Genomic DNA, 15,616 nt, shown 5'->3' with positions numbered 1-15,616 from the left:
TTCTTTCTCAAGATTACTTTGGCTATTCGAGGTTTTTTGTATTTCCATACAAATTGTGAAATTCTTTGTTCTAGTTCTGTGAAAAATACCGTTGGTAGCTTGATAGGGATTGCATTGAATCTATAGATTGCTTTGGGTAGAATAGCCATTTTGACAATATTGATTCTTCCAATCCATGAACACGGTATGTTTCTCCATCTGTTTGTGTCCTCTTTGATTTCTTTCATCAGTGTTTTATAGTTTTCTATGTATAGGTCTTTTGTTTCTTTAGGTAGATATACTCCTAAGTATTTTATTCTTTTTGTTGCAATGGTGAATGGTATTGTTTCCTTAATTTCTCTTTCTGTTTTTTCATTGTTAGTATATTGGAATGCAAGGCGATTTCTGTGTGTTAATTTTATATCCTGCAACTTTACTATATTCATTGATTAGCTCTAGTAATTTTCTGGTAGAGTCTTTAGGGTTTTCTATGTAGAGGATCATGTCATCTGCAAACAGTGAGAGTTTCACTTCTTCTTTTCCTATCTGGATTCCTTTTACTTCTTTTTCTGCTCTGATTGCTGTGGGCAAAACTTCCAACACTATGTTGAATAGTAGTGGTAGAAGAGTGGGGCACCCTTGTCTTGTTCCTGATTTCAGGGGAAATGCCTTTCAATTTTTCACCATTGAGGGTGATGCTTGCTGTGGGTTTGTCATATATAGCTTTTATTATGTTGAGGTATGTTCCTTCTATTCCTGCTTTTTTGGAGAGTTTTAATCATAAATGAGTGTTGAATTTTGTCAAAGGCTTTCTCTGCATCTATTGAGATAATCATATGGTTTTTATCTTTCAATTTGTTAATGTGGTGTATTACATTGATTGATTTGCGGATATTAAAGAATCCTTGCATTCCTGGGATAAAGCCCACTTGGTCATGGTGTATGATTTTTTTAATATGTTGTTGGATTCTGTTTGCTAGAATTTTGTTAAGGATTTTTGCATCTATGTTCATCAGTGATATTGGCCTGTAGTTTTCTTTTTTTGTGGCATCTTTGTCTGGTTTTGGAATTAGGGTGATGGTGGCCTCATAGAATGAGTTTGGAAGTTTACCTTCTTCTGCAATTTTCTGGAAGAGTTTGAGTAAGGTAGGTGTTAGCTCTTCTCTAAATTTTTGGTAGAATTCAGCTGTGAAGCAATCTGGTCCTGGGCTTTTGTTTGCTGGAAGATTTTTGATTACAGTTTCGATTTCCTTGCCTGTGATGGGTCTGTTAAGATCTTCTATTTCTTCCTGGTTCAGTTTTGGAAAGTTATACTTTTCTAAGAATTTGTCCATTTCATCCAAGTTGTCCATTTTATTGGCATAGAGCTGCTGGTAGTAGTCTCTTATGATCCTTTGTATTTCAGTGTTGTCTGTTGTGATCTCTCCATTTTCATTTCTAATTTTGTTAATTTGGTTCTTCTCTCTTTGTTTCTTAATGAGTCTTGCTAATGGTTTGTCAATTTTGTTTATTTTTTCAAAAAACCAGCTTTTAGCTTTGTTGATTTTTCCTATGGTCTCTTTAGTTTCTATTGCATTTATTTCTGCCTTAATTTTTAAGATTTCTTTCCTTCTGCTAACCCTGGGGTTCTTCATTTCTTCCTTCTCTAATTGCTTTAGGTGTAGAGTTAGGTTATTTATTTGGCTTTTTTCTTGTTTCTTAAGGAAAACGTTTTAAATGTTGTGCTCTAATGCTATGCATACTAAAGTGTTAATGGGCAAAAGTATAATAATATCTGCAAAACACTCGAAAATGCATTTAAAAAGAAGATGCCATTAACAGATGAGTAGAATACAGAGGGCAACGATACAGGTACAATTCCTTGAAGTTTTCTGTATGTTTGAAATTTTACATTAAAAAAAAAACCCGGGAGAAAAATTTTAAATTAATCCTAAAAGAATATATGAAGACTTCTCAAAACTCAACAGTTAGAAAATAATTCAACTAGAAAATGGGCAAAAGACATGAAGAGACATTTCACTGAAGAGGATATACAGATGGCAAATAGGCACGTGAAAAGATGTTCAGCATGGCCAGCCATTGGGGAGATGCAAATTAAGGCCACAATGAGATGTGATCTACTACTCATTTTTAGAACAGCTAAGATTAAAAAAAAATTGACAATACCAAATGCTGGCAAGGATCTGAAGAAAGCAGATCCCACATGCACTATGCTGCTGGGATGGTAAAATGGGAGAGATACTTTGGTAATCACTTTGGCAGTTTCCAAAAAAACTGAATATATAACTGGTAGTAAACCACTGCATAATAAGAGTAAGTATAACAACCCTGGCTATGATAATTTTTTTTACCCTTTATATTTATATGATAAAGGTACTGAAAGAAAAACTTCCCACTACTCTAATGTCAAGCTTCTAGATCAGATCATTATCACTTGCAACTTATGAGCTAAATGAATCAAGACTTTCTTAATACTGTTCAAACAAAACTAAAGCCAGAAATAAATTAGGTCTTATAGCTAAAGAAGACAATAGCCAATAAACAGATCTCAAGTTCTCATTTTCACAAAAAAACCCTTGTTCTCATTTGATGTAAATTATACAAATAATTATGGAATTAGGCTTTTTAAATGCATCATCTCACTTAATCTTACTTAAAGAAATTAAGAAAATTAGACAGAGGTCCCATACACAGTACTCATTGGGGCCAAGACTTGGATCCAAGTCTGAAGAATTATATACCATATCTGGAAGTTGTGAAATATATGCTTTAACACAAACATAACAATTTGTGAAAATCCTTACGTTTGAATATGTAATATGTAAGCAAAATGGTGTTAAAATCTGGAAAGCTATAATCACTAAAGCCTGGGAATGAAAAATATGCTGGTTCTATCAAATGTTAACTGTTGGTCCAGAAAGCCTACCACACTACTCAAATTAATTAGACTTTTAAGAAACATCTTTAAGGCACTAACTATGTATCTTTCTGGGTTATCATGTAACATTTGGTTTCAGTTCCCATTCACTGAAAAGACATATCTGCATGCCTACCCCCAGGTTTTGTTCTAGACACCAGGACAAAAGAGGCAAACCTCTGCCTCTTTGGAGCTCTCTGAATTGCAGTGGAGCCAACACTCTCTACGTAAGTGAGTGGATCCAACAAGTAAGAAGGTGATCAACTGTGAACATGAGCCTTACTCCTAAAGTTCAAAGTGACCATCACTGAACTTAATATGGGAAATAGTTAAAATAACACAGGAAGTAGATCGGATTAACTATCTACAACATTGTGCAGCAATTTAAGAAAGAAATTAACATTAAAAACTTGCTAAACCACTCATCTAAAAACAGCTGTCCTTATAAAAGAATATACACTAAATGCTAAATTTAAAAATATTTGCTTTCTCATAAAACTACAACTAAAAGTAGGCACCAACTGCAATGCCACTGTCATGTAAGTTTATTTAACTTACAATTTTTTAATGACCATGAATACAGAAATCAGTAAATTTAATGAGGCCATGTTTGGTATGGTAGGTCTACATGTTTTCACTATATTAGACTTTGCATTAATCTGGTTTGCTATTACTTTTCAATTTTTCAGTAAAAATTTAAAAGCTGAAAACAGCTTTTAGAGAATTAATGACATCCAAAGACATTCCATAATTTCATTGCCAGAAATGATACTTTTACTATAACACTAGAACACAATGTCCCCTTTTATATTGGAACTATGAGTATAAATCATCATGCTGCTTCTCCTTCCTTTTTTAAACAATCAAAATGATAAACAGAAAATGTATAAGATGTCTATCCTTTGAATTAATTTCAATCAGACTCCAAAATACATGACAAAATTTTTAGATGAGTACTTTTTTTCTCCTGAATTTCATTTTCAAAGCAGGGAGGAAAAAAAGAAGGAAAGGAAAGGAAACAAAGGAGAGAGGGTAAAAAACAAAGCCACTTCAAAACTACCAGAATAAAACACATCTAGGTCTTGACCAGCAATGTTCTATTTAGAAAACTACTATGACATCATCAGATAAAGTACCCAAATATGTCACCTAAATAATAATTATTAATGTGACAAAGGTTAAATAATTGCTATTTGTTTTTAAAACACAATTATCACTGTGCTTTTTCTCCCCTTTGTCATTGGACAGAGATTTAATCTAAGAAATCCCACTATTTCATTGTTAAAAAATAAGGGGTTTTAACATTTTTTTTCTAATAGCTCATGATGTAGAGATATGTATACAGAAATAAGCAGATAGTCAAAAGGCCTCAACATTTTGAAATCTGAATTAATTCAAAGAACAGCAAATAATATCTCAACAAATAATAACAAAAAATTTTTAAAGTAGAAAACATTTCCTTTTATAGAATATTGGTATTCTTCTAAGCTTTTCTTTATTTTAAAATGTAATCTCCTCTAATTTCTTTCACCTATTTATCAAAACAGAAAAAATTTAATGTAAAACATGTAGCTTATTTGTATAAACCTAAGGAAAGGTTTTATAATAAAATAAATATTAAAACTTCAAATAAAACTTATATCATGCTGAACAAGTTTTTAAAAATCCAACAGGTAACATGTAACTAAAGTATTTTTATAAGGAATTCCAAAATATTTTTATAAGGAATTTAACTGAAAAGTTTTTTATTTGTGATTAAGAAAGCAAGTATTGCTAAAAACTCATATAACTTTCCCTCCTTTTTTCCATGATAATTGTAATCTTCTCTGGTGGTTCTTGATTCTGAAATGTCAAAATTTAACTGAAAAGCTTTATATTTGTCCTGAAGAGATTTTTTAAAACGGCGGTTATTTCCTCACTAACATCCTCTTTTCTCTTTTGAAATGTAGTTTTTATTTCTAAATCAGATCCTCAAAGTCATGTTTTATACAGTCTATTTTCTATTCATAAATTCACAAATTATGAGAACAAAGAAAAAGTAAAATAAACTTCTAAAAGAAGAAAAAACTATACATTGATACAAATAGGACATTTTTCAGAAGAACACTGTGGGGTGTTGGGGATGATGCACAAAATAGGTGAAAGAGATTAAGAGGTACAAACTTCCAGGTATAAAATAAGTAAGTCATGGTGGTATAATGTACACATAGGGAATATAGTCAATAATATTTAACAATTTAGTTCAATAACAGATGGTAACTGGACTTATGGTTATCATTTCATAATGCATGAAACTATCAAGTCATTATGCTATACACCTGAAACTAATACTGTATGTTAACTGTAACTAAATGAAAGAAAAATGATTTTAATTTAAAGAACAGTAATAGCTGGTGGTTATGTTTTGAACAGAAACTCCTATAAAACTTTAATTCCTTTTTCCAAAAACAGTTAAAACTATTTTCTCCATACACATTGCTGCATATGTTATTTTTCTTCTTCAAATCTTAAGCGCATGCTCAGTTGCTCAGTTCTGTCTGACTCTTTGGCAGACCTATGGACTGTAACCTGCCAGGCTCCTCTGTCCGTGGGATTTCCCAGGCAAGAATACTGGAGTGGGTTGGCATTTCCTTCTCCAGGGGATCTTCCTGACCCAGGGATCGAACCCGGGTCTCCTGCACTGCAGGCGGATTCTTTACCACTGAACCACCTGGGAAGCCCCTTCAAATCTTAAGATGCCATATCAAACCATGCTGTAGCAACATCCATTTTTGCACAAGTATTTTCTAAGAAGTGAGCCACCATTACGGTGGTTGCTGTAAAGAATCACTATCGCTATTTTTTGCTCTCTTTCCTGGTAATCAAACTGTATAGGAAACATCTGAACCCCTCCTGATCTAGCACTGACTGGATCTTGCTGTGGTTTTGAACCTTTATTTGATATAACTTAAAAAAGGAAATATTCCATAATGGGCACTCAACAACTTTCAGGGGAAAAGAATGGAACAAGTGCCAGTTCTATGAAGCTATGTTCATGGACAATTTGTTCCATTTATTTGCCTTTGTTTCTGGTGTATTTTACCAAAATATAGACAATATTTGTAGATTTTAAAATCACAATATATTATTTCATCAAAACTAATGATCAACAGATTAACATTAACTTCCTTTATCTGGGTATATTTTGGTGATTTGTTTTTCATAAGCAAAATCTAGAGAATTTTATTGCAAATACATTTAATTTATCTGAGACTCTTAACCTCACCACATTTCATAATTGAAATAGCTTTAAGCTGGCAACAGGCCAAATGTTTAAACAGGCAATTAGCAGAACAGAGCGCCACTTACTGGTTTTTAGTTATTATTCACAAGAATACTTAAAAGAGAAACATGATAACAATTTCATTCTCTGAAATTGGTAATAAACTTTAATAGACTTCACACCACTCTAATAACACAAGAATACAGCAGCACCTCCACTGAACATTCTAACAACAAATTATCTTAAAATTACCTTTAATGCTGAAACACAGCATCAGAAAACATTAAATCAAGGAAGATTCAAAGAAAATTAAATATATTCTTCACAAGTAAAATGAACCACAGAGCAGATGCTTTTTAAGGAATGTACTTAATAAAACAAAATTTTATTTTCTCAATTCTCTAGGTCTAACCAAATGTTCTGTTATTCACCAATTAGCTTCAAAATCCAAAAATACTGTCTCAAATAAACTGTCCAAACAATATAAAAATAAATAGGCTTGAAAAGCTAAACTGAGCAATTCCTAAATGTAAAAGAAAAAAAATATTTTCAGCTAGTTTCAAACTTGATGTTCCTTTTCTGAGTATGACTTACTTCAAACTTGTGTTTTTGAAAATCAGCTAACATTTTGAAAAAACTGATTTTCAAAAGCTAATGGAGCATGGTAGTCAAGAAGGGTATAAAGAAAGCTAACTTACCTTGGTTTGGTTGCATACTCATATTTGGTCTGGGGCCGTAGTTTCCCATGGGCTGCCCTTGACTCATGGTCATCTGGTTCTGTACCGGCATGCTCTGGGATGACGGCACGGAATGGTTGTAACCTCCCATGGACCCATGGCTACTTGAAGGCATGTTCATGGAACTGTTTGTCATATTAAGTTGATTGGGTCCAGGTCCCTGCATAGGCATATGGTTGGGCCCTTGAAGAAAAGTGATCAGAACCAAAATATGAAAGTTAAACAGATGATCTCTACAAAAGTACCTTAAGAAGCTATTTTTTTTGCATTAATGCAATAGTAATGACAAATGATAACTTGAGTATTGAATCAATAGCCAAAGAAGTAAATGCTTTACTTGAATGATAGCAAATACTGTAAGGTGGACTACTATTCTCATTTTACACATTAAGAAACTGATGCTTTTGAAAAGCCAGAAACATTCTAGAAAAATTAAAAAAAAAAAACAAAAACAGTATGAAGGAGGACTTGCTTTATAAGAGACCAAAACATATGAAGCTGAATTAAAAGTGTGTAGTGCTAACACATAAATGAACAAATTAACAGATCAATGAACCTAGAGCACAATCTAAAAACTGACCCAAAAGCACAATCTGGTAAATGACAATGGTTCTGATACTAAGTATCTGTGAGCAAAAGAAAGATAATTCAGTAAGTGATGTTGTGACAACTGAGTAGACATCTGGAAAAACACAGGTTGGATCCCTACCATGTTTTTTCCAGCAAAACTAAGTCCAGATGTGTAAAAGAATTAAACATTAAAAAAGAAGAAAGAAAAAGTAAGGAAACCATAGAAGAGTATTTCAAACTGGAGAATTTCTAAAATAAACTTAGAGTGGAAGTGCTTTCTTAAGTATACAAAAAAACTCAGAACTGTAAAAGATTTATAAACTAGAGTACATAAAAATAAAACATCTGCACATGATCAACAAAGCAAAATTAAATAACAAAAAGATTAACTGGGAAAAATTATTTACAAGAAATATCACAGACCAAACTAATTACTTCACATATAAACTAAGTAGGTAAAAGTCCACCAGCAGTAAACAGGCAAAGTACATATGAAACATCAGTTCACACAAAAGCTGCAAAAGGGCCATAGACATGAGAAAATTCCTTGTTTCATTTAATATAGCAAAAAGGCAAATTAAAACCATGAGATCCATTTTTCATCTTTTAGATTTGCAAAGATCAAAAGTTTTGTTCCAACCATATTATGAAGAAAAAAGCACTTTCATACTTCATTGGCAGACTATAAATGTAATAAGTACTATTTTTATGTAGACCAATATGGCAATAGCTACCATATTATAAAATGCATATACCTTTAACCTAGCAATTTCAGTTCTGAGACGTTATCCTATAAATATACAAGTTTTTGAGTGAATATGTGTAGGATACAAAACTAAGTTTGTTTACTTATTTATATTTCATAGGCATATTCACAAAAGCGTAATTTTTAATACCAATAGACTAGAAATAACCTATATTTCTACCAGAAAGAAACTGTCCAAATAAATGAGAGGCATCCATAAAAAGAATGAATACAGTCATCAAAAACAATGAGGCAGCTCTTTATATACCGAGTGGTCTCCAAAATGTATCTTTATATACTCTTGGTCTCTAAGGGAAATTTTTTAAGAGGTAAAAATATGAAATATAATACTACCTAACATATGCTACCATTTGTGTTTAAAAAAAAAAAAGGAAGAAAAAAGAATGTACACCACACGTTTTAAAGGGTAACTAGACACCAATGACTATCTGGAACAACGAGTCTGGGTAGATAGGAGCTGTGTGCCTTTTCGCACCTTTTGATTTTGGCACCATAGGTATATATTATCTAGTTTTTTTTTAATCTGCTAAATTTATTTTAAAGGAAGATACGTGACCAAGATCAAGCAGCATATAAAGAGTACTACCACTTACAAGACAAAATATTAAAAACAAAACTAAAATCAGAAATTAAAAGCCTAGATACAAATTTGTGTGCATAAAAAGGCTGGCTAAATACCATATGAAACTTATTAAATAAAAACAATATAACTAACTGGACTTCCAATTTCTCCTACACCTAACTGAAAACTTTCTAACTATGAGTTGTTTTAGTTGTTCTCCAGTATTCTGGACAACCTAGGTCGTAACTGGTTGAAAATCCCTGGCTCATAAAGAGATATCTTATTCCAGATGGCATTACACAAAAACCAAATGTCATGTTAACAATAATTATATTGCTGCTTGCTTGCTTCCTCAGCCTTTGGCTTGAATGTTACCTGGAAAAGTTGAATCAAATTCCTAATTAAAGGCACCGCCATTAAAAAAAAAAAAAAAAAATCACAAAACTCCCCTGACTTGCTAACCTGCATTGGCACCACCCACAACGTGTCCTGATGATCTAAGTGTGGACAGAGCAAGAAGCTTCCTTCGACTACAACCAGTTCCTTCTGACTACAACCGGAAGGAGGCAAGAAGCTTCCTTCTAAGTAGCACCAACAAGCTGTTATGTCTTTAATCCTGCCTCCACGTGGGGTGAGGGCCATGTGGGCCATGACTGTGGAAGCCCCGGAAAGAAAGAGAAAGTTGCCACCAAACCACCCCCCCACATGACCAGTCAGTCACATGCCGACCTCCCATAAGCCAGGTCACCTGGCCTCTTTGCTCTGTGCTTTCTACATCCACCCTGAACACCAGTGCTACCGACACAGTCAGTTGATACTATCCTAAGGATGCTAATACTAATTTTAAAAATAAACTTCTCTGTGATTTTAATTTACTCTCACTATTGCTATTTGTACAATACTTTATGTTAATGAAAATAACCTTTGTTTTTAGAAAGCAAAAATATTCTCACATTAAATGTAGAAAACACCCCAGCAAAAATTACGGGTGTGTGACTGTTGTTACAAAAACAAGATAATTTAAAGATACTTTTCAGATTAAAAATTCAACCCAGCAAAAGGTGTGTAAATCAGCGCCTGACGGTCTGAAAGATATTTTAAGTAGCTCTAAACTTAAAATGGATAAACAACAAATGATGCATTATATAAGAAAGCTGACACTTTTCAGCTTTTAATTTTGCTCAATTTCCACATTTCCATTATGCTATAAACATATATATTCATAAAAATCCAAGCTCAGTTTCAACAGACCAATGAGGAAATACTAAATACACTAGCACTTTAGAGAGTGTTTCGTTTTTATCTCCCCATGTGTTATTTTTTTCAGCAGTACTATTTCTGAGATCAATAAAATTTCAAGTAAATACAAAACTCAGAGAAATGCTATAGTACATTTTTATAAACATTTTCATTCTTAAGCCACGACGCCATGCCTTTTTTCTCCCCCAAAAGCTTCTAAAGCCAGCTGTATTGCATAGTTTCAGACAGACTAAATTTAGCCAGTTCTGTTCATCAGAGGAATGCTGTGTGTCAGCTACATCAAAGCCCAAGGGCAGCCTGATAAACACTGAATACAGGTCACGTAGCTCTGTAGCTAACAAACTCTAAGAGAGCTTGGACTCGGGGGCATTCAAAGCAGTTTTGTCATCAACAATCTAAGTATCCCTTGAGCCCCCATGTCGTTTCAGTTGCTAAGCAACTCTGGTGTTAATGTCTTAGAGGAGAGAAACTTACCAGGCATCTGGCCGTTCATCTGGTTCTGCATGTGTGGTGCCGGAGGACCCCCACCTACCATCCCATCTGAAGGCATGTTGTGGGCGCGCGGAGGTGGGGGAGGGCCGCTCGGACTCATCCCTCCGGGACCCATAGGCATATTCTGTGTGGGTGGCTGAAAGAAGACAGTTTAGTAAAACAAGACAAACAGTCAGACTAATATATTAAAGATGCATATGGTGTAACAGTTGCCTATATTATTCAAGTGAACAGGAGCAAAAATACACAAGTGTTTCAACTTATTCTGCTGCATTTTAATCATGGGCTTATTCACATTGTGTTTAATACGCTCCAAAAACTTCACAGGATCATCAGCATGGATGTATCCTCTGACCACCTTAGACCAAAAGAAGAACCACAACTGAGGTATATTTTACTTTACAGTGAAAATTTAAAAACTGTCATTCAATACAAAAAGAATTCTTGTTTATCTATCAAGATTTCTAAGGTGCCCACTATTGCTATTTCAATTATACTCTAAAAATCAAGTCTCCTTTCATTATTGATATATGGGGGTGTATTTACTCTTAGTGATGTTATTTCACCTAAAAAGATACAGTAACAAAAGACTAAGGGACAGAAACTTCAAAATGTGATATATTTTATACTTTTGGGAGGGGGGTGGTTGTGGAAGGGGAATGTTTTAAACCACAGAGATGCAGCTCAGCCCAACATTTTTGTGCCGACTACTCCTATAGATTGGAAACATTACTGACGGCCTCCAAGGGTACACAGACAGCTGCCTCAAAAGGATGCCTTTGGCAAATTTCCTAATCCAAGTGTGAAGAAAATCACTGACTAACCTTGAGAGTTCACAAAAGGGCAAAAGGAAAAACACAGATATAAGGTAAGGTGGTCTGTAAACTTGGCTCCCTTCTTGGGGATTTTTGGGTAGAGAAAGCATATAGTTTCTTTCCAAACCCCAGTTTTTTAAGCCTATAAGAGGATACGGACACCTTACCTTTACAGATCTATTTTGCTTTCTTTCTCTACTTGTCTGTGTTCTAAAAAGAGTGTTCATTTCTACAACTTCAGTCTTCCTCTGACATGTTTACTATGTCTATACTATCCAGATTTTGCAAACACAGTCCTCCCTAGCACACTGACCAGATACACATTGTTCTTTAGACATCACTTGTAAACACTCAAATCTCCAACCACCTCATAACCACCAACATTTACAAAATTAAACAGATTCAAAATCTTAAATTCATAATCTTAGTTTCTTCCACTACTGAATCCAATCCAATAACTGCTTATTAAATATTTCCTCTTCAAGTCTTACCTTAAATTCTTTATCCAATTTGTATTCTTTAAATACTTTGCTCCATTTCAAAAAAATTACCAAACATCAACTTGGTGTCACATATCTCACTTTTAAATCACCCTTTCTTTATCCTCCTTCAATATGGCTGACTTGACCCTCTAGTTTGAAAATCAAATTCCTTCCTCCTATTATCTTGTCCAAATTTTTTGCTCAAGAATTTGTGCTCTCACTCTCAGTAGATATCAGTTTCTCATCTTCTTGTGATTCAACTCATAAAACATCAGTGCTCTCAGTTCCCATAATAAAGTAGCTGGTATCAAACTAACCCTCTTGCTAGTAAAAGCTGTAAAATCCAGATAGGCCACTCTCTCCTTCCAAGATGGCCCAAACTCTGTCTGTGGAGTGTCATTCTCTCTAAATCCATTTCTTACCCATCACCTGGTTCTCACAGAATTCTTTCTGCCATGAGACATCAAGAACCTGAGCTTCATCAAGTTCTGAAACCAGGAGGTGGATCGAGAAAGATCTTGCTGTGATTTATGTCAAGGAGTATTCTGTCTATGTTTTCCAAGATTCATTACTTTATATTTGTGCTTCTTTACCTGGTTAGTTATACTTTTTGAAAATGGCAAAGAAAAATTAAAACTGTTTCTCTAAAAAAAATACAATCTAGATAAAAGTAAAAATCTAGATAAAATCTAGATAAAAATACAATCTAGATAAAAGTAAAAATTTAAAGGCACTGAACAGTGATGTACACAGAGAGTAACAAGAGGGGCTACAACCCTTAAAAGAAGGGAAAATAGAAACAACACAACCCCACAGCCACGCTGGCTTTTCCTGACTTCACTGGGGAACAGGAAAACAGAGCCCACGTAGGAGGCGCCAGTTCTACACGACTAAGACAGAGATTTTTGGCTACCAGAGAGCTGGAAACTAAAGAACAAAGTCCCAGAGAGAAAGAACCAGAAAGAAGGGGAAGATTCAAGAAAACTAGCAGAAAACAGTAATTATAACAAAAAAGAGCTGAGAAGAGATTCCAGCTCTGCCCTGTTCAAGGGAGACAAAGATTGGAGTAGAGGTCCCAGTACATCAGAAAGGCCTTCAAACAAGTCCATTCCTCTGTTAAGATTTCAAAAGAGCCTTTATTTGGATCAAGATCAAATTTAAATAGATCAGCCCTACCAAGTCCAAAAGCCCTCAATTAAAATTAAAAGGCATTCTACAAAAAGTAAGAAATTGCCAACACTCATCAGGATGGCTACAAAAAAAAATTTTTTTTAACTACAGAAAATAACAAGTGTTGGTAAGAAAGTGGGGAAAATAACTCACATGCTGAAGGGATTGTAAAAGGGTGCAACTGTTGTGCAGAACACTTGAGCAGTTTCTTAAAGAGGTAAACACAGAGCTATCAAAGGACCTAGCAATTCCACTACAGGTATAGATCCAAGAGAATTGAAGACATACATTCACACCATATTTAAACATGAATGTTCACAGCAGCACTATTCATAAAAGAGCCAAACAGTAGGGAAAAAAATAAAAGTTCTTTAACCGATGAATCAATAAACAAAATGTGATAAATTATCTACACAATGGAATGTTTCTCAGCCACAAAATGGAGTGAAACACTGATATACACTACAACACAGACACATCTTGCAAACACTTATGCTAAGTGAAGATGTCAGACTCAAAAGTCTATACATGGTGTGATCCCACTTATACGAACTGTCTGGAACAGGCAAAGCCAGAGAGACAGAAAGTAGACTGATCAGTCTTTGCCAGGGGGATGGGCAGAGGGGAGAACTGCAGCTGATGGTCAATGGTCATGAGTGTTCTTTTTGGGGTGATGGACGTGTCCTGAAATTAGATAATGGTAATGGCTGTATACCCTGTGAATACACTGAAAACCACTGAGTTGTATACAATTCTTCACTTTATTGTGCTTCAAAGATACTGTATGTGTGTGCGTGTGTTATAAATTAGAGGTGTGTGGCAACCCTGTGTGAAGCAAGTATACTGGTGCCATTTTTCCAACAGCATTTGCTCATTTCAAGTTTCTGTGTCACGTTTCGGTAATTTTCATAGTATTTCAAACTTTTTCATGACTGTTGTATTTGTCATGGTGGTCTGTAAGCAGTGCTGTTTAATGTTACTATTGCAAAAAGATTACAACTCACTGACGGTTCTGATGCTGGTGAGCATTTTTTAGCAATCAAGTATTTTTTAATTAAGGTGTGTACACTGATGTTCAGACACAGCGCCAATGCACACTTCACAGACTACAGTACAGTGTAACACAACTTTTATGTGCTCTGGGAAACAGAAAAATTTCTGTGACTAGCTGTATTGCAGTATTCATTTTATTGTGGTGGTCTAGAATGGAACCCACAGTATCTGTACTTTAAAAGGTTAAAATGGTGAACTTCACACTATGTGAATTTTATCTCCATAAAAAAAAGAGAGAGAGAGTAGATGGAAGACCAACAGAAAAAAAAAGACACATAGGTCATTCACATTTTAGAGTTATATGAGAGACTTTAATAATGACTGATATGTTCCAGGCAAAAAGCAAACAGAATAAATGGAGAATTTCAGCAAAGCCTAGAATTCTTAAGAGAGTAAAATGGAGCAACAAAAGTGTAAAATAAAATCACAAATCAAGATAGAAAAAATGGAGAGAAAATACAACTCAAAAGTGTTAAAGACATGTATGCCACGTTAAAAAGGCCTCACACACATCTAACTGGAGTTACAAAAGTGTTCTCCACTTTTTGACACATAAGCAGTAAGAATGCTGGCCAAGAATTTTCCAAAGCTAACAAAAGACCTGAGTCTCTAGCAAACGTACGAAGCTCTACAAACCTCAGTAGGATATGAAGCAAACACAGCTAGACACATCAGAGTCAAAGCCCTAAAAGCCAAAGTCAAAGTGGAAACCTTAAAAGTAGCCAGGGAAAATAAGTTGCATTACCTTCAGGGAAATGGCAATCAGACTAAAAACCTATTGTGTATCATAAATAATGGAAACAGAATTAAAAAAATCAAGATCTTTAAAGTGCTAAGACAGAAAAAGAAAATAATAAATCAACCAACCTAGAATTCTACACTAAGAGAAAATATACTCCAAATACAAAGATGAAATAACAACAGTTTCAGATGAATGAAAGCTGAGATAACTTGTTCAACTGAAAAGGATTCATCCAGCTAAAAGAAAATGGCCCCAGACAGAAGCACAGAACTAGAGGAATTAACATAAAGGAATGGAAAGGTAAATATGTAAACAAATAAAAACATTAACATTTAAAATAACAGTAACAATGACTAGTATAAAGATATGTAGAAGTGTAAAATATGACAAGACTAACATAAAGGACAACAGAATAATAAAGTTAAATTGCTATAAATTTCTTGTATTTTTTTCAGCAAGTGTTAGAAGTACAAATTTAGACTAGAATCTACTAAACCAAGCTTGCACAATGTAATCTATTGGGTAACTACTTCAAAATGTCTATACACATATAAAGGAACAAATAATGCTTGATTAATTCAAAGAACGACCAAAAAAAGACAAACAGAAAACCAGGATCAGGCTGACAAACTCAGACCCTATTATATCATGTTCTACATTAAATGTTTATGGACCTCTCATTTCAATAAAACAACGAATACTATTGAATTTTTAAAACACTCAACTATATTCTGTTTATAAGAGATTTACTTTAAACTTAAGGACATATAGATGTTAAAAGAAAAAGAATAATATATAAACATTAATTA

At 34.1% G+C, this 15,616-nt stretch overlaps 1 protein-coding gene across 7 annotated transcripts in view; it reads right to left on the bottom strand.

Annotated features, from left to right (window-relative positions):
- Positions 1-15,616, bottom strand: part of SS18 (SS18 subunit of BAF chromatin remodeling complex) — a 71,614-nt gene that overhangs the window by 27,014 nt on the left and 28,984 nt on the right. For all 7 annotated transcript variants that reach the window (XM_043443925.1, XM_043443926.1, XM_043443927.1 and 4 more), the window contains exons 4-5: positions 10,528-10,681; positions 6,857-7,078 (exon numbers count right to left, since the gene is read on the bottom strand). In XM_043443925.1, the coding sequence (XP_043299860.1) occupies positions 6,857-7,078; positions 10,528-10,681 (376 nt within the window). The remainder of the gene's footprint in view (positions 1-6,856; positions 7,079-10,527; positions 10,682-15,616) is intronic.

Source organism: Cervus canadensis, chromosome 23 (genome assembly GCF_019320065.1).
Source record: "Cervus canadensis isolate Bull #8, Minnesota chromosome 23, ASM1932006v1, whole genome shotgun sequence".
NCBI classification, from domain to species: Eukaryota; Metazoa; Chordata; class Mammalia; order Artiodactyla; family Cervidae; genus Cervus; species Cervus canadensis.
This window is presented reverse-complemented; position numbering and strand designations above follow the sequence as displayed.